The following is a 23,406-nucleotide window of genomic DNA, read 5'->3' as shown; positions in this document are numbered from 1 at the left end:
GGGCCAGAAACAGGTGTCATCTTAATACCTACCTGGGAAAGCCAATTACCCCTGGATGATTATGATTAATAATTCTCTAAGCCCTAATCGTGCTGACACCAATGCCTGGAGCTTACCCCAGGGGGCACTTTATAAGGGGCGCCCTGCGGAGGCGAGCGTAGCCAGTTCTCCTCAGGGTGCCGGCAAAGGCTGAGAGGTGGCGGGAGTCCTGCTTCAGAAGCGATCCCCCCACGCTCAAAAACCACCCCTGAGTGAGAGGAAAAGGCACATCACGAACTGCAACCATGAACGGGACAGAAGGCCAAGACTTCTACGTGCCCATGTCCAACAAGACCGGGGTGGTGCGGAGCCCCTTCGAGTACCCCCAGTACTACCTGGCTGACCCCTGGAAGTTCTCGGCACTGGCTGCCTACATGTTCATGCTGATCCTGCTTGGCTTCCCCGTCAACTTCCTCACGCTGTATGTTACCATCCAGCACAAGAAGCTCCGGACGCCTCTAAACTACATCCTTCTGAACCTGGCAGTCGCCAACCTCTTCATGGTGTTTGGAGGATTCACAACCACCATGTACACTTCGATGAATGGGTACTTTGTCTTTGGAGTAACAGGGTGCTACATCGAAGGCTTCTTTGCTACGCTGGGCGGTAAGTTTTCCAAATATTCAAAAATCTTCTGCCAGGAATTGCCCCAGGTTTTAGGAGGATGCCCAGATGGTCTTGGAAAAACATGGTATCTGGAAGGTCCTTGGTCTATTGCTGATGTGGGCCAAGGCAGTTGCAGTGTTTCAGAGTGGGAGGTGAAAAAAGTGACAAATTACACTTTTTTTTTTTTTTGACCTTATTTTGGTAGCCACCTGCTCAGTATCCTGAAAACAACAGTGCAGCAATGAAAAGCAACCGGTAGAAGATTTTGTAGCTGTTGGATTTGCACATCTTTTTGGCTTGCTTTCTGACTTAGGAGATGACAAATTTGTTCTTTCTGTTTCGTGGGGCTGAGTCTGTCGTTTGCTCTGATGCTGTGCGTGGTGGTGCAGGCCAGCAAAGCTGGCTCTCCTCCCTGTGCCAGCCAGGCTCGGACTGAAACAGATGTTAAATAAAAATTGTGTGTCTAAAAATGCCCTTCTCCGCCCAGCTCAGCCTTCAGCCACAGGCAGCGGTTTTACAGGTTTGGTCCTTGTGGCACAAGTTTTCTGGGAAGCTGTGGGTAGCGAGGGGAAATCCTGGGGTGATGGGCACTCGATGCATCTCAGAGCAGGACCACAGGCTTGCAGGTGCAGGTGCTGTCCAGGATGAGTGGTAGGATCCAGATCTGAAAACACAGCAGGAAAGTGGTTACTGTGGGTCAGCAGTGCAGAGAGGAGGTGTCTTCTCATGCCTTCCTACTGCATCTGCACTTGGCCTTTGTCCATTTCTCTTTCCAAACCCTTGGTGGAAATTTACCTGCTGCCAGGGGCCTTCCTCGGGAACAACAGTCCGAGAAGGCCTCGTGCTGCCATCAGCGTGTTTTTCTCCTCCCGTTGCTCAAAGTTCCTATGTCCCCATCCCTCTCTCGCCCTGGTGCAGGTGAAATTGGTCTCTGGTCGCTGGTTGTCCTGGCTATCGAAAGATACGTAGTGGTCTGCAAGCCCATGAGCAACTTCCGCTTCGGGGAGAACCACGCCATCATGGGCGTTGCCTTCTCCTGGATCATGGCCTTGGCGTGCGCGGGACCCCCGCTCTTTGGCTGGTCCAGGTAGGGAGGGCGCTGTGCCCAGTGCCTGGGGCCGCGGGGGCCTGGCTGGCGGTGGCTTGGCCGTGGCCTCCAGCTGGTCTCCTCTGCTGGGCACTGACCTGCCTGGCTCACCTTGCAGGTACATCCCCGAGGGCATGCAGTGCTCGTGCGGGATCGACTATTACACTCTGAAGCCAGATATCAACAACGAATCTTTTGTCATCTACATGTTTGTGGTTCACTTCATGATCCCGCTGACAGTCATTTTCTTCTGCTATGGGAACCTGGTTTGCACTGTCAAGGAGGTGGGTACCAGCCACTGGCGGTGGGCTGGGGGCCACCCCCATTCCCAGTGCTGGGAAGAGGCCCATGCCAGCCTCCGGACTGGTGACAGAAAGGGCCCTCAGGGGGCCAGGCTGGCCCTCCGCAAAGCGGGAAATAGCAGACTCCAGATGTGCAGCAAAACTACCCCAAGCCCTGACCCCGCGTCCCATGCCAGCACAGCCCTCCCCAGCTCCGTCACGTGTCCATTCCCTTCTGCCCGCAGGCTGCCGCCCAGCAGCAGGAGTCTGCCACCACCCAGAAGGCAGAGAAAGAGGTGACCCGTATGGTCATCATCATGGTCATCGCCTTCCTGGTCTGCTGGGTCCCCTACGCCAGTGTCGCTTTCTACATCTTCACCAACCAGGGGTCAGACTTTGGGCCTGTCTTCATGACCATCCCGGCTTTCTTTGCCAAGAGCTCTGCCATCTACAACCCTGTGATTTACATCGTAATGAACAAACAGGTAACTGGCAGGATGCCAGGCGAGCTCCGTTTTTGTGTTTCACTTTATAGCAGCTTGCGGAGGGTTATGGCACCTCGAGATACCAGTGGGATGGGAGGGGACTTTGGTTCTAGGTGATCTTGTTCTGGCATGCAGGAGGGTGACTGTGCAGCTCATCCTTGGCATTGCATAAATCTCATAAATGCAAGCCCATCCCATCTGAAATGACCCAGGTGCTGGTTTGGTGGAGAAGCTGGGGCTGCGTTGCACCAGCCCTGAGCAGCAGGCAGGGCTGGCAGCAGGCAGCAAGGAAGGACACTCCACCGGCATGGTGCCTCCCGTGCTGCGGTGGTGGGGGCTTCCAAGCAGCTCTGCCAGGCTTGGAGGCAGCCCCGCAGCCGGAGGAACCCTGGGCTTTCCTCTTTTCCAGTTCCGTAACTGCATGATCACAACCCTCTGCTGCGGCAAGAACCCGCTGGGCGATGAGGACACATCTGCTGGCAAGACAGAGACCTCCTCTGTCTCCACCAGCCAGGTCTCTCCCGCATAGGCCCCGCCGGAGTGGCCAGTCCTTGGGGTGCACGTCGCTGCCCCGGGAGCACGAACCTAGCCCCACCGCTGCCACTGCCCGCCCCCGCTTCACCACGGCCACAGCCCCGCGGGGTGGGCTCCTCTCTCCTGGCACTAGGAACCCTGGGAACAAGGCTGTAAATGTGTACACACGTTTTGTAATTAAAATGCAAAGGCTTAGCTCCTCCACTGGCGTAAATCTGTGCTTTTCTGTTGACGTGCTGAAAGCTCTCTCCCCCCCGCTCCAAATGCAGACCCCTGGGCCTGACGCCCCCACCATGCCTGCACGCCCTGCCCCGTGTGCGTGAGCCCCGGGCCACGCAGAGCCACCCTTGCCTCCCTCACCCCACCTCGGCGGCCCAGCAGGTGCCGGGGCGCATCCCCGCCTCTGCCGCCGCGGGGCTGGAGCTGTGGTCACCTCCCGGCTCAGCCGCTGGAGATGGAGCCTGGCCAGTGCCACCCAGCTGCTCGGCCCCACTGCGCTCCAGCTGCCCGGGGGCAAGTCTGCCTGCTGTGAGGTGCTCCCAGCCCTGCCAGGTGCTCCCAGCTCCAGCCCTGCCCCACCTCCAGCACGTCAGAAGCCCCGGGAGGCACCGTGACCCCTCTGGGGGGAACGGGACTGGGTAGCGGTGCACATGGGCCCATCCACGGCACAGCGGTGATGGCTGCAGGCTGCCCAGCAAGGGGGTGGCACGGAGGGGACCTGGTGGCATGCCATGCCATGGCACGGCACAGCACAGGCAGGTGCAGCCACAGTCAGGTGCCCTCGGGGAGGGTTCGGTGCTTGCTCCTGCAGGCAGCCGGCACAGCAACATGCACATGATGTTTGCACCCTTGGCAGCAGCCCCACTTGACGTCCCTCCAGCAGGAAGCAACCCCTCCCCATAGTACCACCATCCATCCTTAGGCATCTTCGGGCCCCCTGCACCCTGGGGCGGTGCCCCAAGATACGCTCCTCCTGGTCCTCCCGCACACCTCCCCGTTTCAGCTGCAGTTTGGCATCAGCCCAAGTAGGAGGTTTTGGACAGTGCTTGTGCTTTTGAGGATTGCTCGGTGCATTGCTAAGCTTCCCTCCATGCTGTAGCAGGCAAGACATGGGAGCATATGGCTCAGAGACGTCGACATATGTTTTAAGCACTACAAGATGGCATATTGCAATTGTAGCAGTGTTCTTCATTTTTATTTTTAGCTCAGTTATACAAATAAGATGTTTTTCTCGCTGTTCAGTGTTATCAACATTTGAAACTATTTTTGTACATTATTATCCTCTCTGATTTCTAATCCTATGCAGCTTTGCACGGTCTAATATGGAACGTATAGAACCCATGCAAGTTAAACCTTTAATAAAGAGCAATTTGCAAGTACAATTCTCTCATTATTTTTTTTTATCGATACTTCTGCATATTCAGTGAAATCTAAAGATTAGAGGTTTATGAATAATTCAGTGTTTAGGCTGATGTCTGATTCATGTACTTCAAATCTGGTAGTTGGTTTTGGAGGGAAGAGGAGGAAGGATTTGGTGTTTATTTGCTGTCCGCCAGGCTGTGCTCCATGGGAGCTGTGCGAAGCCTGATGCTGCAGCTTTCCTGCCCCAGCACATGCTGGTGATGTCCTGGCCCCGAGCCCACACGCTGTCGCCCCATGCCATGCCCAGCCCTACGGCTGCTGCTGGCAGTGGTAGGGGCAAGCGAGGGTCTGGGACCCCCAGGCAGGTGCCGGAGGCATCACAGAGCTGCCAGAGAGGTGATGGCCACATCCAGGTGGAGGAGATGGTTGGAAAAGATGCACCCATCCCTGCTGTGGTGCCAGCCCCGCAGCCTTCCAGTGTTCCCAGTGGCCCCTTCCCAGTGAATTCAGAAATGGACTGAAAATGGAGCTGGGAATGGGCTGGTGGTGCTGGTCCGGGGGAAGCCGGGCATGTGGGGCCCAGGCACTGGGTGCCTCTCCCAGCTCCTTGCTCCAGACCTGTCTCCTGCTGGCACCTCAGTTCCCTGCCAGGATCGAGACCCTGGGCTCAGCAGATGGGCACAGACTTTGACGAAGGTCTTTCTGGGCAGGGCTTTGCATGTATCTTGTTGCGGTAACACGTCTGCTGAGTCGGGCTGTGAACCAGCCCTGCTGTCACATAACCCCAGCCTTTCCTCAGGCTTGCAGCTCCCCCACAGCTTTGACAGACCATGCGATGTGTACAAAAGCCCTGTGACTCTTGCATAAAGAGGGAGGGACTGACATGGTGCGCTGTGGAGAGACACACTTGTCCCCAAGGTGGGGACATCTGCGCTATTCCTGCACCAAAGAGCTGTTGGTGAATTACTCAGGCTCGCCTTGTGAGCACAGGGAGAACAGAAAGTAGCACAAATATCCTACCCCACTGGAACAGCAGGAAAAGTGTCCATAGGATCATAGAAGGACTTACTTTTAACATGGCCACAATACAGAAGTGTCCTGGGTCCCTCAGGGACCCCAGATGGCCAAGGGCTCAGCTCACATGTGGCACATGTCCTCAGCATGGGATGGTGGCTGCACCAGGAGCTGGCACGGAGGGGATATGGAGGGGACATGGAGGGGTTGCCCACATGTCGGTCTGGGAGTGCTCTCCCCTGAGCACAGTGGGATTCAGCAGCAGAGGCAAGTGGGGGGATCCTGCTCATGAGTGCATACCTGGGGCTACTGTAGGGGAGTCGCTCCTCCTTTGGCCTTTGCTGGCCACCAAAGCAGCTCTCAATTTTCCTCCTCTTGTTTGTGGGATCATTCCCTCCCCTCCCAATTATTAGGCTCTCTTGGCAGTGCAGCCCCCACTTCCCAGTGGCACCATCCCAGGCGAAGGGAGCCAGCATGCCACACCAGGGTACTGGGAACAGGTCCCATGTAGGCCCCAACCATGGCTGGCTCCCCCTCTGCCCCACACTGAGTGCCATCAGCCAGCTGCAAGCCCAGCACCCCACCACCCACCAAGCAACGGCCCTGCATGCTCAGGGCGCTCACCCTGTGACACCCCCCACCCTCCCCTTGCCCCTCTCCAAACCCTCTGCTCAGACATGCCCCTTCTCCATCCAGCCCCTCGCAAAGTTTTGGCAAGGGGCGATCAGCTTCCCAGCCACCTGCTCCCACTGGGGTGGCAACCAGGGCAATTAGCAGCTGCTAACCAGCCCCTGCAGTTAGGGTGCTAATCAGATAAATTAGCTGGGAGCAAGCTGAGCCTGTGAGCAAGGGCAGTGGTGCTGCGAGTAGAGCTGGTGCACTCTGGGCTTGGGGCTTTAGCCTGGTGTGTTTGGGCAGGTGTGTGTGTGCTGTCATGGAGCCTGAGCTAGGTAAGGGGCTTGCTGAGCGCTGCGGGGTCCCAGCAGAGCTGTGGCTTCTGTGGGGCTGGGCTCTGGTGGCCTGGGTCCCTGTGAGGCTGCAGGGATGAGCAGGGTCATGGCTGCTTGGCTTTTGGGGGGCTTTACAGCCTTTGGGGCTGGGCCTGGGTCCCAAGAGGTGCCTCTTTGTCTCTCCCAGCAGCTGAAGCTGCTGGCACAGCTCAGCTCCCAGGTCTGCCGCTCCGGGGCCGACGGCCCCCGCACCCCCCCACCCTGCACATGGTTATTGAGGCACTGCGGGCTCAGGATGAGAAGAAGGGTGCCTCCGTCATTGCCATCAAGCGGTTCATCCTGGCCAAGTACCCCACTGTGGACCCCATCCGCCTTAAGTACCTGCTGAAGCAGGCACTGAGCAAGGGGCTGAGCCGTGGGGACCTGGTACGGCCCCACAACTCCTCTGCCATGGGGGCCACCGGCCGCTTCAAGGTAAGCCGGGTCTGCCAGCCCCGAAGCGGCAGGGCTGGGGGCTGAGGTGCTGTCTGCCCTCGCCTCCACCCCTCTCTTGCTCCCAGTTAGCCCCCAAGAAGCCGCGGCACAAGCAGCCACCAGGCCAGGCAGATCCTGATGGGGGACAGGCCCCGAAGCTGGGACGGAAAGGGGCCACCAAGCCTCCCCGGGCCCCCGTGCAACAGCAAGGTAAAGGGCTGGTGGTGCCACGAGCTACCCCGGGGCTGCCCCAGCCCTGTGGAGAGGCCCCTGCTCGGGCTCATTTGCTGCCCTTTCTCCCACAGGCGCTGCAGAGAAGAAGCCGACAGCAACAAAGCAGAAGCCAAGGGCAAAGCCCACAAACGTGAGTAGGGCTCGGTGGTGAGGCTGGTGGCTCGTGGCGTGGCGGCAGCTGAGGTGCTCTTTCCCTTCCAGGCCCAGCAGCCAGCAGCAGCAAAGCCCAGGAGCGATGGAGCAAAGACCCTGCCAGCTGCCAGCCGCCCCCGGGCTGCTGGCAAAGGGCGTTCACAGTGTCCTGCGTCTCTGGCCGCTGAGGATGCGGGAGGGGGCAATGGTGACAGCCCTGTGGCTGCTGGGGCAAAGGGGCCCCGAAAGGCCCCAGTGGGAAAGAGCAAGGGGAAGGCACCCAAGAGGGCACAGCAAGATGCCCCCAAGGCGAAGGGGGGTCAAGGCAAGGCGAGGAAGCCCCGGGCAGCCCCAGAAGCCAGCCAGGGGGAGGCCAGGCTGCGGAAGGCAGTCTCTACCTCAGCAGGCAGAAAGGCTCCATAGTGGGTCCTGGGCAGCCCCGCTCCCCATGGGAGCCCAGCCCTGCTTCCAGCTGGGCCTGGGCCCACTGGGTCTGGGTCGGTTTTAGTCCCCAGGACAGGTTTTAATTCTGTGTTTACCTCCTGCTAATAAAGCTGCTTCACTCATGAAATGGCCTGACTGCTGCCCTGCTTGTGGGGGACTGCCCCTGCACTCCCATCCCTCAGCACCAAAATCCCCCAAGCCCTGGCCTTGTCCTGCGTGGCATGGCAGTGAGCTGGTGCCTGCTGTCATGGCGAGGTGCCCTGTCTGTCCCCATGTGTCCCCAGCTGCTGGCCATGGTGGCACACCTGGGGGCTGGTGGGGGGAGTGCTCTGGGGACTGTCTGTCCAGGCTGGTGCTGAGACCCAGTGCCAGGTGATGGCCCAGGCAGGGGGCCCTGGGACCAGTGGGACAGAGCATGCTGGCACCCCTGGGCACTGCAAAGCTCAGGCTTGGCCGGTCCTGCGGTGTGGAGCTGTGGTGCCCACAGCCCCTCTGTGGGGTAGGTGTCCGGCCCTCTGCCCTCCTGGCTGCCCTTGTGCTAATGCCTGGCTGAGCTGGGATTACAGGAGTGCCAGGGCAGCAGGTCCAGGTGCGTGCCATGGGCAAGGGTCCCCGGTGCAGGTGGGAGCTGCCTGTGCTCTAACCATGGGAAGAGGAACTTAGAGGTGTTTTAGGGCCCAAAAAGCATTTGGGGTGTTTGCTGTGGACTGCGGCATTGCTCACGTTACTGCTCTTGTTATCTATCAGTGGCACAGTGTCCACCTCTAAACCTGTCTTTCTAGCTCCTGTGGGTCAACATATGAACACTTTCATTTAATAACTTCAAATGCCTGAATTTCTCTTGCTCTGTACACAACAGAGCCCTTCTGAAGGTCAGTCTGATAATGCAAAGGGTTACAGTCCTCCTGGGCAGGAAAAAATAAGTGGAAGTAAAACTCTCTTCCTAAAGAGGATTTTGCTAATCTTCAGCTGGCCTTGCCAATGCCCTCCAAGGCTCCTAGCCTTGCTTTGGGGCTTAAGCAAGAGCTGAGTAAACTAACTTCTCTTTAAACTTTAGCCTTGGCCATGTTGATCCATCTTTAATGGAGCCAAAACTTGTGTCCCTGCAGGGACAGGGTGGGGGATGCTCTGGCAATAGCCGAGCAAAGCTGGCCTGGCCCTCTGGTGATGGTTAACCTCACAAAGCACTGGTTGCTAGCATGGAAATGTCCCATAACAGAACTGGGCAGGAGCTGTGTCCTCTCTCATCAGTCACCCAGTGTGAAAGATGAGGCTCTTTTACTCTGAGGCCAAATCATTTAATGGCTGGATTTAGCTTTACTAAGAATCAACTTTCTAGTGGGAAAACAAAATCTCCCTGGTGCCTGGAAAGAGCAGCTTTTACTGGGAGGGGTGGAAGAGAGAGGATTTAGCAATGCCATGGTTGTTATGACCTGCAGGCTGCGGCTGGTGTCATGGCGCCAAAGCCAGAAGCCTCGAGGGCTGGCGGCAGCGGTGGGGCAGAATAGGCTCTGGGCTCCCCAGGGATGGCAGAAGACACTGTCTTGTGGGCTCATGGCACCTGGCAGAGGTCAGGGTGCCCAGCCCTGGGTGCTGCTGCGGTGTTACTGGTCTTCATGTGTGTAGCACAGCATGCAGTTGGTTCAGCTGCGTGGTTGTCTCCTCGCACAGGTCTTCCCCCTCCCATGCCAGGCCCTGTTCTGGTGGGAGCTGTGGTACTGGGCAGGGGGAGCGGTGCGTGGCCACAGTGTGCTTTGCAGGAAACCAGGGCTCTGCAGCTCAGAGGGGTAAGAACCCATCTCATATGGAAACAAGGTGGTTATCAGCTGAGCTGCTGATCCCGAGCACGGTGTGTCTCATACATGCAAAGCTCACTGCACACCCCTGAGGGCTGCCCTCCTCTCCGTGCTTCTGCACTGTGTGAGTGCGGTGGTCGGCAGGCCGGGCAGGGTGGCATGGGAGGAGAGGCACCCCGTCCTTGGGCAAGGGACAGCAGCCTGACCTCGCAGGTGGCGACAGGTGTCCTCCACCAAGTCGCGTGTTCTCTGTGCGCAGGCAGGAACTTCACTACGCAGGTTTCAGCACCTTGTTTTATTACAAAGATATGCTTTTCCAAGAGTCTGCCACTTCCACTACACAGCAGGTAAGGGCACTACAGCCACAACACGTGCCAAAGTTTAAAAACATGTTACAAAGGGCTCGGGGGTTTAAGGCAACACTACAAACCCCCAAGCTTCTGCTCCATTGAAGATGTTTCTTTAAAATGGTTGTAGCAACTTTTTTATCCTTTTTTTTTTTTTTTTGCCTTGGAAGAAAATTAAATAATAAAGCAATAGGCCCCAATACATGGCCCAGTGACATCACCTGGAGGCAAACTATACTATCGGCTCATCCGTAACCTTTCCTTGTAACAGCATGGGGCTATTGCTCCATGGTCCTTTTCCCACCTCCAGCCAAGCTCAACGTTCTCTGCTACCTTGGTCCTTCTCACCCTCGCCTTCCCTGTGCTGGGCCTGCCTATATCTCTGGCAGCTATTCACAGTTTCTAAAGAAAAAAAAAAAATTCAAGGTTCTTTTTTGTGAAATCGCTTTCAAAATAAAATGTAGCCCAGCTACATTCTTACAGTTTCTGTTCTGAAGCCACATCCTCAGCAAAGACATTGAAACCTCCACAGTGTATGTACTTTTCTGTAGTTCTCTTTCTTTTTAAAAACTCTGTTCTTCCCCTTTCCCTCCCATCCCTCCCCCCCCCCCCGCCGTTAACATACTGGATAAAGTCTATCATTTGTTTTAAAATAGATATCTATATACACACACACAATTCTGACGTTCCAATTTCTGACAAATGTGGCATTACTGGAAACGATGGGATGGAGGCCACCTGTCCATGGCAGTGAGTCACCCAGGAGGAGTTTTGGTGGACCAAAGTCATCTAATACCAGGTTGTATCCTTGCCAGCTGGATGAGTAACGGAGGCTCACCTTAGACCCTGCCTAGAGTGAGGTAGTAACTTTTTTCTTTTTTTTTTTTTCCTTTTTCTTTTCTATTTGGCAGTTTGAAAATGCAGTGGCCGTGGCTGGGTTTAGCTTTCATGGGCAGGTTGCCTTTGCCTGCATGTTAATGCTGGCTTCAAGCACATGGCGGTCACTGTGGTCCAGCCTCTACAGAGAGGCCTGTGTGACGCTGGGGAAGCCTGGAGCGGTCACGGCTCCCTGGCTGCAGAAAGGAAAGTTGCCAGCACGAAGGAGAAAGGGCCACCACGCTGGGTCGGGGGTTTGCCCCAGCACATGTGCTGCGGGACGGCAGTGAAGCTTCTCGGCCTGCATAGCGGGACCCTGCTCGCTGACCCCAGTGCGACGAGGTGTTGGACACTTTCTGCCTTTGTTTGCAGCTTGGGATGCTGGAGCGGTTCTACTGGCCCCGTGAGCGAGAGCATCGTGCTGCCAGGGGAGCGGGTCCAGTCCCTTTGCCTTTACAGGCCAAGAAAAGTGCTGGATATGCAGCACAACTGTGCTATCTTGGTTGCTCTCAGGCCACAACCATGGTGGGCTGGCTCCAAAGCAACCAGAACAAGCTGCTTTAGGAAGACACCTCTGTAGCACTGACCTCATTTTTTGGTGATGACCACAGGGAGATGCTGTAGCGTGTGGGGCAGAGGGAGGGAAGATGCTACCTGGTGTTTTGCCCTGCACATGGCTCAAGTCACTCGATCAGAGGGCTGTCAGCAGGAGCGAACCCCTCCTGGCATGAGTGGTGTTACCAGGGCAGAGCTGGGACGGTGCCATAGATGTGTGCATGCAGCCAGCGTGGCAGGGAGACTGGAGGGCAAGGCAGAAGTCCTTCCCCTCACCTGCTACCCCTGGTCTTCTGCTTCTAGGCAGAAGCCATGGCTGTGACCAGCTGGCTGAAGATGGGTCACTAGGGGGTATTTGCCTACCCACTGCAACTCCAGCTCACCGTGCACGCAGATCTGGGAGCCTGGGGGAGGGGGAACAGCCCTTCCCACGCTGTCTAACATGTAACATGCTCCCTCTGGCTCCGTAACAGCTCTCTCTGTCAGGGGATAAAGTGCTTTCACCATGCCTTCACTACTTGGGAAGCAACTACTTTGTCTCGGCCCCGAGTTCCCCGTTATGCCCAAGTCTCAGAGGGAGGAGTGGTTATGTTTACACATACAGTACAAAAATTAAAAGGCACAAAAATACACAGAATGCAGCAGATAGTGAACAGTTGATAGAGTCCCTGGTGTTGGAAAGACAAGGATGTCAGAGGGATGACGTGGAAGGGAGCTCAGGCACTGCTCCGATGGCCTTTGCTGTCTCCGCTTGTTACTCCCTGAGGCTGCCCTTCTGCTTTGCGTCTATTGTTATGGCTTCTGCAGCCCTGTCTCTCATCCCGAGGAACCACAAACAGGAATGTAGGGAGCTGCTGGCAGCTCCGGTGCTGATCAGAGGGAATTGGTGAACTGAGCTTGCCACAAATGTCACGTCTCCATTTCTGGCTGGCAGCAAATAAATTATGGGTGCCACAGTGCAGACCAGAGGGTTTTTGAGCCCCTTGGAAGGTGTCTCGTGGCTTCTTGTTAGGTGAGGGAGCCCTTCAGCCGCAGGCCAGGCCCACCCCCACCACAAGGCTGGTTTGAGAATGACCCTGGCGGAGGTGATCCACAGTGGACCCGCGGCGTATCCGCGGCTGAAGGCAGGTTCCCTACGGCACTGTGCTGCAGAGAAGGTCACTTCCAGGGCTGCAGTCGGCCTAGGCTTCGCTGCAGCACTCGTAGATGTTATCCTCCATGAGCGCGATCACTTGCTCGAACTTGTGCTGGAGCTGGGTGCGCTTCGTCGTGGGGTTGGCGTCCAGGGCAGCCACGATCTGCAGAAGACGCGAGCAGGTGGGTGGCTGAGGCCGTGTGGGCAGGGGAGCCTGAAGCCCAGCCAGACCTCCGATGGGGAGAGCCCACCCTGCCCCACAGTCCCGGCGCTCACACACCCCAGCACCGCTGCCTGCTCCAGGGCACAGCCGAGCCCCCACGCCGGGGGTGGGACGGCAGGGGGACACAACCGAAACCCACTGCAATAATAAAGCTCACGGCAAAGAGCCAGCCCGCAGCACGAGGGTGCAGGGGGTCAGGAGCCAGCCAGGGCCAGTGCCTCAGCTGGGGGTGGCGGGCGGCAGGTTATTTTGGTGTGGACTCTATCAGCATGCTCTGCCCTCCTGAAAGCACTTGTGGGTCTACACATCAGGCAGCCCAGCTTCAGTCTGGCCCAGCCAAATGCTGTTAAAATCAGCTAGGAATAGATGGCCTTCTCTTCCAAGATGTCGTCAGCCAAGGGATAGGAGAGTAGGTGTGTCTCTGTGTGTGTGCATATATTACATATGTGTATGAGATTATGCAAAAACCGATAATGCCTTTCCTGAGGGACCGGCTGCCGGCATCTGACCGCTCGGTTACAACATACCGCTTGTTATCCCCGCCACAGGTACGCTGGGGCCTGAGTGCAGCTGAACCCGCTTACCTGGGAGCGGTATCTCTTGGCGTATTTGTATATCTCAGCCATGGCGACGTTGGTGTTGAATTCGTTCCGGTATTTCTTTATAAAGACAGAACAAGGAGGGGAGGAATATTAATGTGATGCAGTGAGTTCAAGCCCATCAGCAGGCATTAACTAGATTAAAAGAAGGCTTTGCCTGGCTATTTTTGTTACGGTTGCATTGATAAAGCCTGAGTTTTGACTTACTCCTTAAAGGAAGGTGCATTTCTTTACATTAGAAATGGTTTCAGTCTTTTTAAAGGCAGCCTTAAATGCCCACACTTGATAGCACTGTTTACCCCTCTGTGCTCAAAGCCATTTCAAAGGATGGAGCAGCACAAGAGCTGGGCAGAGGAATGCCAATGGAAATAAAACCTGCTCAGTGGCTGAAGCTAAAACACCACAGGGAGATGGTTTGATTTTGAGGAAGCTGTGGCGCATTGCTGGCAGGACTCAGATCCGGAGCATGGCTGCCAGCTCCCATAGCTGGTACCAGGGCCGGCATCCCGCACCCGGGCTGGCTGCCACGGCTGGCTGCCAGCGGACTGCCTGGGACTCGGGGCAGCCCTGGCAGTCGGCACCCAAGGGCCAGCTGGCCGGGGGGCTGTGCAGATCCTTTTCCAAACATCCTGGCTCTTTGGCACTGAATTTCGCTTTCAACTCCCAGTGGTGCCAAAGCTACTTAGGTTCAAGCTAACTTATAGGTGTTTACTGCAGCTCCGGCAGTAATTGAAGATGCTTGGAATTAGGTCAGATGAAGGCTGTCCATGGAAGTTTGAGGCAAAATATCCTTTCTTGTGTGCTTCTTCCAGAAGTAGCTGATTACAGCCTACCTGTGCTCCCTGCTGCTCGCTGACTCCTGCTGCCAGCCAGAGCAGAGCGGGCTCGGTGCCCTGCCGGAGCGAGCAGCGCTGAGCCTGCAGACCCGACCCCACCCCTGGCACCGGCGCGCACTGGCCGAGCCCCCCTCCACCCGCTGCAGCCCAGCGCGCCTTACCCGCGACTCCTCCGCGAGGTGGGCGTTCATTTCCTGCTCGCTGAGCGGGGGCATGTCGTGGATTTGCTTGTAGTATCGCTGCACTATCTTCCTATACTCGGGGATCTCCTTGGCATACAGTAGTTTATTGGTCGGGGAGTCCTAGAGCGAGGGTGAGATACCACAATCAGACACCGTATTGCTCCTGGCTGAAAACTTCTTATCCTGTTTGTCTGACCAAAATGCTAACCATCAGACACAGACTTCAGCGACTTCTGGGTTCAGGAAACAACTATGTCTTCGGTCCTGGCTTTACACAGGCAGGAGTGCAGTGGGATGGTGCTGAGGCACAAAACAGCTAATAACAGAGGTGCTTGATCAAACACATCCAGATGCTGCAGAGCCACAGCACCATCCCTCAGCCCTTCTTCCTAGCATCAGCTAAACGTTTGTTAGCTACAATGCCAGTGAAGGTGGGCTGTGTCAATGTGTTTTAATTTGCCACAAGGGCAGGCTGAAAATCATGCACAGGGTCAGGCAAGGTGGCTTGCTGCCAGGCGATGCTCTGCAGATAAATGTAGCATGGCTATGTTAGATAAAACACTTGTGCTCCATGGCTCTGCATGTAGAAATTCGTAACAAGGGCAGGGCTTCTGCATGCATTTACTCGGGTCTCTTGAGCAGCCAGCTTGATTTAAACCAAAGAACAAAGCTCTCTTACAAGCTGAACTTCATCAGTTGAAATGTTGCTCTTGGATTTTTCTTGTAGCTTTGATTTATTTTGCATTGGCTAACCCAGCCCGCCTGGCCTATATTGAGTGCATGCGAAGTAATTAACAGAAAATACTGAGCTCTCTTGATTAATGTCAGCTTGGACAAAGCAGTCTTAGCCTCCCAGCCACACAATCAGGTTGTACCAGTGAAGGCATAACCCTGCCTGCACTCCTTGCAAACACAAGCATAAATGATTTTAACCTTAAGGCAATCCTGCCCTGCTGATATCATTACCCCAGGAATGAACCTGGCTGACTGGCCCAGTGTTGCATCCCAAAGGGAAACAGCCCCAGACTCGGGGACACAGAGGGGAGCAAGATCACCGTGTCTCACTGCCCGAACACCAGAGTGCAGGGCTGCGCCCTGATGCTCTGACAGGTGGAGGGGGGGGAGGATCTTCAGAGGACACCAGCATGGCAGGGCTCCAGCCATGGAGGCAGCATCCTCAGCTCTATCGGGCAGTAAATAAGGAAGCCTGGGGTAACTGCAATCTGCTGCTGCAATATGTAGCGTGGCTAATGCTGCAGGGGAAATGGGAAGTGGGCACCAGGCTGTGGCACCAGATACCACAGCAGTTTATTTTCAAACCCAATGACAAGACATTACAGGAATATAGCCAAGTTACAGAGCCTGCTCACATTTTTTTTCCCCCCTTGGAAAAACAAAAGAAACCCATGCTGCCTCTTTTTAAAGTTATTTCTTAATTTGAGCCTAATTTGCCCGTACTGTGAAGAGACGGGCACTGGTTTATTAACTGCTTGCACACTGTAGATGTACAGAGTCTGAGTCTGCTCTCACATTTGCAGTATTCAAGAGCAAAATGCTGAAACCAGGGGAAGAATCCAGCCTGGAAAACGGTCAGTGATATACTGTGTGTATGTGCAAGCTGATTTTTATGCTGAGGATTTATTCTTCCCACATTACTCAACAATTCCTTCACTTATGCTATTGTATTCCTGAAAAATGTTTCCATCTGCCATCTGACTCCAGCTGACCCCTCTTCCCCTCATCCACTGCTTGACAAGGACAAATTGTAGGTGTTTCGTAACACATGCAAAAAAAAAAGTCCAAAACCCAAACAAACACAAAATCAAGCACTCATTAGATCTTCCTCCAGTATTAACCTCTCCCAGTGAAGGCTTCCTGTTGCTCTCGGCCTGGAGGATGCGCTGAGCAGCGCCCGCCTCCCGCCCCCTCTCCGTAGGGTCCCCTCTACGTCACACACGGTGCTGCTGCCAGCCCCCGGGCGGGGGGGGGGGCGCCGGGGGACGACTTACAGCATTTCTTAATAAAACTTATTTGTGTCGGGAAGTTTCAAATGTCAACGCTGCGCTCAGCCAAGCCAGTGGGAGAACAGAAAACATGCGCACTGGGCATCTCGCTGCCTCCCAGCCCTGCAGGATGGTGCGAGGGAGCCCGATGGCGGGAGAGGAGACGCGGCCTGCGCGGCCTGGCCTTTGCTCGGAGCAGGCGTAGCTTCCTGGGCGGGTGTGCCAAGTCCGCTGGGCTCGGACCACACGCCAGAGGTGGCCAGCGTGTGATGGAGATGCTGCCACCGGAGGGGAGCACCACCTGCTCTGCCAGCAGTGCCTGCCAAGGGCTTCCCAGGTGCTGATGGATGGTGTCGATGGGATGGCCCCAGGGCAGTCTCCACACCTCCACACGAGCCGGACCGGGTCTGCGCTGCCTGGGCCGGTGCAGCCCATGCTCACGACGGCTCGGCTCGCCTCCTGAGCTTCCCTCGGCTCTCCCAGGTGAGAGGCTCTGCAGAAGCCACTGACAGCAATTATTAAAGCTTCATCTGAAGCTACGTAATTTTCCAGCCTGCCACTGGGAGCTTACATCATCCCTCAGCTGCTGTCACGGGATCGCTAACGCTGTCCCCTCAACCAGCCCTGACTGAGGGAGCTGGGCTCCCGTGCCACGTCTGCCTGCGCCCCGCGCCTGTGTGCAGGGCAGAGCTGACACCCACCTGTGCTCGCCTCGGTACATTACACCCCTGCCCGAGCCGGCGATAGAGACCGTTCGTCACCGGGCTCAGCCCCATCAGGAAGCGTTACAGACGCTGCGCCAAGTAAGCTGCGTGCTCTCCTGTGACCGCAGGACAACGCACACGGCCACTGGGTAACACTGAGCACACAAGCCAGCGGCTGGGTCCCCCTCCGTCTGCCGAGCCTTCCAGGCTGGGGCCTTGCCCTTCGTCCCTCCTGCCTGCGACAGTGTGTTCCCACTCCCTGACCGCTGCTTGTGATGGAGGGTGAACAAATTTCAAACTCGAGCCTGAAGAAAGTGGTGGGGAACGGAGGGGGAGATCTCATCCTTGTAGTCAGCCAAAACTTAGCTGCATGAGCCTGAGCAAATGGCTCCCAGCCAGCCCTGCTGCGGGGGCAGGTTGGACTGGGCGGCCCCTGACAGCCCTTTCCCACCCGTACTGGTCTGTGTCTATGACTGCCCGAGCAGGAGTGGGATGTCCTCTCCGGACGGTACCTTGCCCAGCTGCAGGTCAGACAGGGAGCAGGCGTCAATGAAGGCCTGGGCTATCACAGAGAGACAGGCGTCGATGTGGTCTGTCTTGTCAATGTCGAAGACGAACTGGGGGTTCTTCAGGATGTTGACCCAAAACCTCAGAGGTAAGCTGCGAGGGAAACAAGCCAGGAACACACACTGGGTGAATTTTTGTACTCCAGCGAGAGTGGGGAGGAAATGCAGGAAAGATGATGATAGAAAGTGAATAGCAGAAAGCAAAAAAAAAATAAGGAGCCAGGTTCTGCTATTTATTCACATCCTGGTAGCATACGGCCCTCTGCCTAGCTAGAGGGGCAGGCACACGTCTTCACCCTGCAGAGACACTTTTTCAGGCTGAAGCATGTGGCACACGCAGGAGACTTAGTGTACAGCCTTGTCTAGGCAAACATATACCCTTGCTCCTTCAGCAGCTCCCTGAGCCAGCTGTGGTCCAGGACAGACACTGGCAGATTTGCCTGCATGGTGCTGTCGAGGCAGGCTTCCCCATTTGCTGATTTTTGTAGCAATGGTGTCAGCTCCTTTTCCTTCTTCCCCAACAGTAACCGTCATCTGGTTCTGATGGTAAGCCTGGCCCCGTGAAATGCATTTCATGTGTCTTTTTTTTCTGCTCTCTCATCATTTTCTCCTCCAGTTATTTCAATGCTCACTTGGCCACAACACCCTTTCAGTATATCGCTCGCCCTTCCTGCCATTCCTCCTCAGCAGCCGAGGAGTGAAAGCCGCTCTAAGTATTTGCTCTACTGGCAATTAAAGGTAATGAAGGGTAGGCAAATCGGTATCTCAATGGTTGTGTCTGCATGCCTGCTATCCCAGCCAAATTTGTTTTTAATTTTCATATGTTGGGCTGGAAACAGTTACTGTCCCTGCAGCCTCAGAAGCGCTGAGCCTCTCCTCGACGCTCCCTCCACAATCCCTGCTCTTCCCAGTTAAATCTCCTGTTTCTCCCCTGCTCTATTTTTCCCCCTTCACTTTGCCTGCCCCACCCCATTCCTGCGCCCATCACGTCCCTCAGCATGGCTCCCGCCTGGTCCCCAGTACTGCGGTGCCCACCAGCACGCTACTGTCGCAGCACCAGCTCCTGGAGTCCTGTGAACACCCGGGAGTCTCAGCTTGGTTACAGAGATAAGTCAGGAGACGTGCCCTGAAAGGCTGAAAACCAAGAAAGCAAAAGAAAAGGTGCCAAATATGCTATTTTTAAAAATCTCCATGATGTTTTAAGACCTGACATGATTTTTGGACTCTGTCTCAGATCGCCAGTGCTTGGAGCTAACACCACTGCTTTCCCCGTCATCCCGTCCCTCTTCTGTTCCTCCTTGAATTATCTCTATTAGTGCGCCAGTTTGTTCTGCCCATGCCTCTCCCAGCTTGCCATTCCCCTGAGCTCCGTGTTTGTTTAAAGCTTTCCAAGCCTGTGTTTGGCCGCATCTTTTGCTGCCCCTCTGCCACCCCTTCTGTTTTCCAAGTCCCTCTTCTACTTTTAGTTAGCATCCTGATGATTAGTCCAGGACACCAAGGCTTTGCAGGTGCTGCTCCTCAGAGATGGAGGGAAGGAAAGAAAGAAGGGATGTCCTCTTCCAAACCTGTTGGTCTTCCAGATGTGCATAGTGTCGGGGTCTGTGATCCCTCTTTTCTCTGCTTGCTCCTCTAGGAAGTCAAAGAAATACTTCACGGCCACAGGTGGTTTGTCATCTCGGATACTGAGAATAGCTTTGAACAAGTCGTCCAGGAACTTCTGCAGCGTGCCCTGCGGGACAAGCACACATGATGGGAACTGGGGAAAGCAGCAGCACCCGAGCTCAGGAAAACAGCGCGAGGGGCTGCGCACAAGGGGAAATCTTTTGCTGCCAGTTGGATAAATCAGAAGAGAAAGGGGATGCTGAAGCAGGGAGGGAAAGGTTTGTTTGCGCAGAGCAATATAATTAGCTTGCATTTGGGTTTAATTTCTTTTGGCATCGAGATTTTTCTTTCTTACTGCGAGGATCTCACATCTGTGATTGTTCTGCACAGTAAATACAAAGAAGACTAGAGACTGCTGGCCATTCTTGTGATCTCTGCTCCAGTGAGGCATCATGCTGGGATTAAAGATGGGCTGGGAGCCCAACTGCTGGAGCTGAGCACTCGCAGAGAGTGGGGAAGTTAAAATCTGAATTAAGATCACAGACATTCCCCCTGCTCCCAGAGCTGAGCATCTCCATCCCCTTTCCCAGCAGGATCTCTCACTGGGGAGATGGGTTCAGGGCTAAACTGTGCATCATGAGCCCTGAGGCAGTCAGCATCCCTTTCATGTGTACAGACCCCAGACCGGCCCGGGGCTCATGTGGGGCTTCACGCAGCAGTGCCGCTGCTCAGAGGGAAAGCTGGAGGGAGCCCAAGGAGCCAGTGATGCCCGGCAGCCTCACTAAACACGCTCCAGCCGTCCAGGACAGAAGGCTCCCACCACCTCTCGAGAGCAACTGGCTCCGCAGTGCTCCTTCCCTGGGGTAGGCTTCTTGCTGCAGACCACAAACAATAATCCCACCTGCTGTGAACGAGGGCGTCCCGTCTCCTACCTTTGTGGAGAGCAGCCTCGTCAGGTAGATCTCTGGAAGGACTTTCTTCCGATGGCTCTGTCTGTGGGACTTCTTATGTTCAACTGATTCATCAGTTGGGAGGACCTGGTTCGATATAAAACACATGTTCAGAGAGCGCCTCTCGGGAAGTGTCACACTGAATTTTCCTCTAAGTATAGAATTTCTACTGCATATAAAATTCAATTAAAAAGCAGTTACTGTGTTATAAATACACCCTTATATGGCTTTAAAAAGTGATTCATAATACTCAGTTTTTCTGACGTTTGTTTCTCTTGCACTCTTTATTGCCTCTCTCTAGCTAGACGAGGAAAATGAAACAATCAATCTCACTTTGCATGTTAGTCTGCTCGCCTTCCTGGTCTCTGTGCAGCTCTCCTGTGGGGCTACAGTTTAGGCTCCCAGAAGCAACACTCAAGGCTTCCGCAGAAACCAGCTTTTCTTAATTTGGAAAAAGTGCAAGAACGATCAGCCAATATGCCTATCCTGGCCTTTTTAAAAACAAAAATAATATTCCACTGGTCAGGTCACTTAGTTGCTGCTCTGTAATGACCTAGGCAAGCCATTTAAGGCCATCTTGGCATTGTTTCATATGTGCACATTCGGTTTCCCATCCCGCCTCTCTCCTTGCTCTGCATGTACGTGTGTGTGCGTGTGCTGTGTGTTTGTACTCTATTTGAGCATGGAAAATTTCGCAGAGAAAAAAAAAAATCAGGCTATAAAATATTGTTGTTGTCCATAACGCTTTTTTTCATAACAGCTTTTAGCAACATTTAGCACTTCATACTTCCAGTGTGGCGCACAAGCAGGAACTAATAAATCTCCCCAGCCCTGGGAAGCAGGCGGCATGCCAGGAGCTCCCGGTAGGTGATTTGACCAAGGCTGCGCAGGGTGCTACCAGCGGCGCTGCGCCGCTCTCCGACCGTGCTCCCAAACTCTCTGTGGCTGCTGACAGCTAGATCAGGCACAACAATTACTTTGCCATCCCGGTAATGTTTTATTATGTCCCATAGTACTAAAGCTTGTCTATAGATAACCTTTCTGCACCTCTTTGAGCCCCTCTGAAGAAAACTAATGAGCCCTGATCCAGCTTGTTCATCACATCTGACGTTCCAGCCCACAGAGATGAATTAAGTTAATATCAGCAAGGCTGAGAAGATTTTCTCCTCTTTCATCACATACACTGAAAAAACAGGACCCATAGACTTAAGTGCAGGACTGAGGAGGGAACGCTGCACATGCACAGCCTGACTGGTCACCTCTTTGCTCCCAGCACTTTCCCAGCTGCCACCTTTGTGGGGGGACATCTCCGTGACAGCCAGCCTGGCAGCAGAGGACAACCTGGCCCCCCGGCCCGGCTGAGGGCTCACCACAGCCCAGGGGCTGCCTGCCCCGGTGTGGCAGGGACAGGCTGCTGACAGACACGGAACAGCCTGTTCAGCACCCGTTTGCAGGGACAAAAGCAACAGCTTCCCTTGTCTGCTAAGGGGCAGCCATCACAAAGGTGAAATATGTCAAAATACGCAGGAGATTAGATGGGCACCCTCCACTGCTGCAAGGCGCCCTTCCCGCAGCGCCCCGCCAGCCCCCCTGGGCTGGGCCATGCTGCCCGTCCCCGCTCTCAGGGCAGCCGGAGAGGTCTGGGGCAGCAGAGCCGCTGCTGCGACCAGTCCCTGGCGTGCTGGTGCCGCGGTGCAGAGCGGGTGTCCTGGAGCAACGCCTCTGCTCCCCAGTAGCACTCCCCTGGGAGGGAAGGAGACGAGAGCAGCCCCCGGCCCCCCATCATGCAGCCACCAGCCTCTGCAGCTGGGAGTGGGATACTTACCAAGTGGAAGTACTTCTCCGTGTCCAAATCCTTCACTGTGAAAAAGAGAGAGAGACACAGTGGCTCAGTTGGGGAACCCAAACCAAAACCCACCTCCACAGAAGCCCTCCATGTCAGGAGCCATTTCGCTTTCCCCAGGAATCCCAACACCAAGCTGCGTTCCCACCCCAAGTGACCTCAGCGTTTTCCTTTGTTCTGGGGTTGTTTATTGCTTTCTGTGGCATGTGGCAAGTACCTTAGGAAGTACTTTTAAGGAGGACTTGAGGTCTCCCAAGGGGTGTTTTAAGAAAGACCCAAGAGGGCACAAGAGCAGGATCAGCACAGGGGCACTCCTGCATCATGATGCTCTGCAATGCCCTGTGATGCCCTGCTGTGCCCCACGGTGCCCCGCAGCCCCGGGTGCCTTGGGCCATCTCCCAGCCTCATCGTCGGGCCAGCTGAGCCCTGAGCAGCTCCTCACTCCAGCAGGCAAAAGGACTCCCACTGCAGAGACAGGCTCGGTACCGGCGGCCTGGAGATGGCGTTTGAAACTCCTTTCTCAGCGTGAATTTTTGTCTCCCGTCGTCTGTTTGACTCTCTGCACAGCCTGAAACCTGGAAATACTCTGGCAAGAAACTGAATTTGTGTAACTGGGAGGGAAAGGACTTTTCCAGTCAAGTGGTTTCAGATCCTTCCTTTCTTTCTCTTTATTAGCACAGACCAAATGCAAACCCATAATGATGATGTGAGACAGAAAGGTGCAAACACTTCTGTCTTAAGGGCTGAGAAAGGACTCAGCTCCCCAGTGAGCAGAGGGAGGAGAATACGTTTTTAAAGCAAAACCACAAGCATGACAAGTGCATCTCCTGCAGCGTGTGTATCAGAAATGTGTACTTCCCAGACCGTCATTTCTCCTACAGAAGGAAAAGCAGGCACAAAACCCCACTTTCGCAAGTGACATAGACAAGCCTTAAAGTTGGAAGGGGTGTGAAGGCAGCCTGCTCTCCAGGATCAGTCCCAGACTCTCGGGGATCCGTGACCTCTCCAGTGGCCACTGTAGCTTCGACCTGCTGCCTGTCCCCGGGTCTGGCTGGAGCTGCCCTGCCTGCGCCTGGCGGGGAGCATTTGCTGCGAAGGGGAAGGAGCAGCGCACAGCCAGCATCAGCCACCAGGGATGGGCAGTGATGGATGGGGCTATTCAGCAGCGCTGACTTGGATGTCCTTGTGCCCAGGCCATTACAATCCCGGTGCCTGCGGGCCAGCGTGCCTGCTCTGCCCATGCTCAGCAGAAGCCCTGCTCCTAGCTTCCCACAGCCCTCTTCCCCCTGGGTGCCGCCTACAGTTCAGGCATTGCCACCATGCATGACAGTCGCTAAAGCTCTAAGTGTCTCCACTCCACCTGCCTGTCTCGCCATCAGTCCCACCTGGGACAGAGGCACTGCCACTGCCTGCGTGGCAGGACTCAGATCTGCGGTCCCCGTGGGCAGCACGGGTGCATCGCTCAGCTGTAGCAAGAGGGTTCCTTGGGAGGGAAGGGAAGTGCATCCCCTGCAGCTCCACAGCTACTTCTGCCCCAAAGGTACACC

The 23,406-nt window shown here is 55.2% G+C and overlaps 3 protein-coding genes across 3 annotated transcripts in view; 2 read left to right on the top strand and 1 right to left on the bottom strand.

Annotated features, from left to right (window-relative positions):
- The first annotated feature begins 284 nt into the window (after positions 1-284).
- Positions 285-3,122, top strand: RHO (rhodopsin). Its single transcript, XM_075095461.1, has 5 exons — positions 285-645; positions 1,564-1,732; positions 1,851-2,016; positions 2,259-2,498; positions 2,908-3,122. The coding sequence occupies exons 1-5, from the start codon at positions 285-287 to the stop codon at positions 3,025-3,027; spliced, it is 1,056 nt and encodes a 351-aa protein (XP_074951562.1). The 3' UTR covers positions 3,028-3,122.
- Positions 3,123-6,342: 3,220 nt separating this feature from the next.
- On the top strand, positions 6,343-7,621 carry H1-8 (H1.8 linker histone). The gene is made up of 5 exons (XM_075095460.1): positions 6,343-6,358; positions 6,549-6,832; positions 6,919-7,042; positions 7,138-7,196; positions 7,268-7,621. Exons 1-5 carry the CDS (start codon positions 6,343-6,345, stop codon positions 7,619-7,621), a joined length of 837 nt encoding a protein of 278 aa, XP_074951561.1.
- A 4,165-nt stretch (positions 7,622-11,786) lies between these two features.
- The window catches only part of PLXND1 (plexin D1), an 84,118-nt gene continuing 72,498 nt past the window's right edge, over positions 11,787-23,406 (bottom strand). The window contains exons 30-36 of the mRNA XM_075095557.1: positions 21,842-21,876; positions 19,999-20,103; positions 19,030-19,193; positions 17,411-17,558; positions 14,171-14,311; positions 13,159-13,233; positions 11,787-12,514 (exon numbers count right to left, since the gene is read on the bottom strand). Of these exons, the coding sequence (XP_074951658.1) occupies positions 12,398-12,514; positions 13,159-13,233; positions 14,171-14,311; positions 17,411-17,558; positions 19,030-19,193; positions 19,999-20,103; positions 21,842-21,876 (785 nt within the window). The 3' untranslated portion in view covers positions 11,787-12,397. The remainder of the gene's footprint in view (positions 12,515-13,158; positions 13,234-14,170; positions 14,312-17,410; positions 17,559-19,029; positions 19,194-19,998; positions 20,104-21,841; positions 21,877-23,406) is intronic.

The sequence above is a fragment of the Phalacrocorax aristotelis genome, chromosome 6 (assembly GCF_949628215.1).
Source record: "Phalacrocorax aristotelis chromosome 6, bGulAri2.1, whole genome shotgun sequence".
Classification (NCBI taxonomy): domain Eukaryota; kingdom Metazoa; phylum Chordata; class Aves; order Suliformes; family Phalacrocoracidae; genus Phalacrocorax; species Phalacrocorax aristotelis.
This window is presented reverse-complemented; position numbering and strand designations above follow the sequence as displayed.

Excerpts from the sequence above, each read along its gene's own strand:
- RHO (XM_075095461.1), top strand. The coding sequence starts at position 285 with ATGAACGGGACAGAAGGCCAAGACTTCTACGTGCCCATGTCCAACAAG. Across the intron at positions 646-1,563 it reads CTTCTTTGCTACGCTGGGCG|GTGAAATTGGTCTCTGGTCG; the intron begins GTAAGTTTTCCA and ends GCCCTGGTGCAG. Across the intron at positions 1,733-1,850 it reads CCGCTCTTTGGCTGGTCCAG|GTACATCCCCGAGGGCATGC; the intron begins GTAGGGAGGGCG and ends CTCACCTTGCAG.
- H1-8 (XM_075095460.1), top strand. Across the intron at positions 6,833-6,918 it reads GGGCCACCGGCCGCTTCAAG|TTAGCCCCCAAGAAGCCGCG; the intron begins GTAAGCCGGGTC and ends TCTTGCTCCCAG. Across the intron at positions 7,197-7,267 it reads CAAGGGCAAAGCCCACAAAC|GCCCAGCAGCCAGCAGCAGC; the intron begins GTGAGTAGGGCT and ends TTTCCCTTCCAG.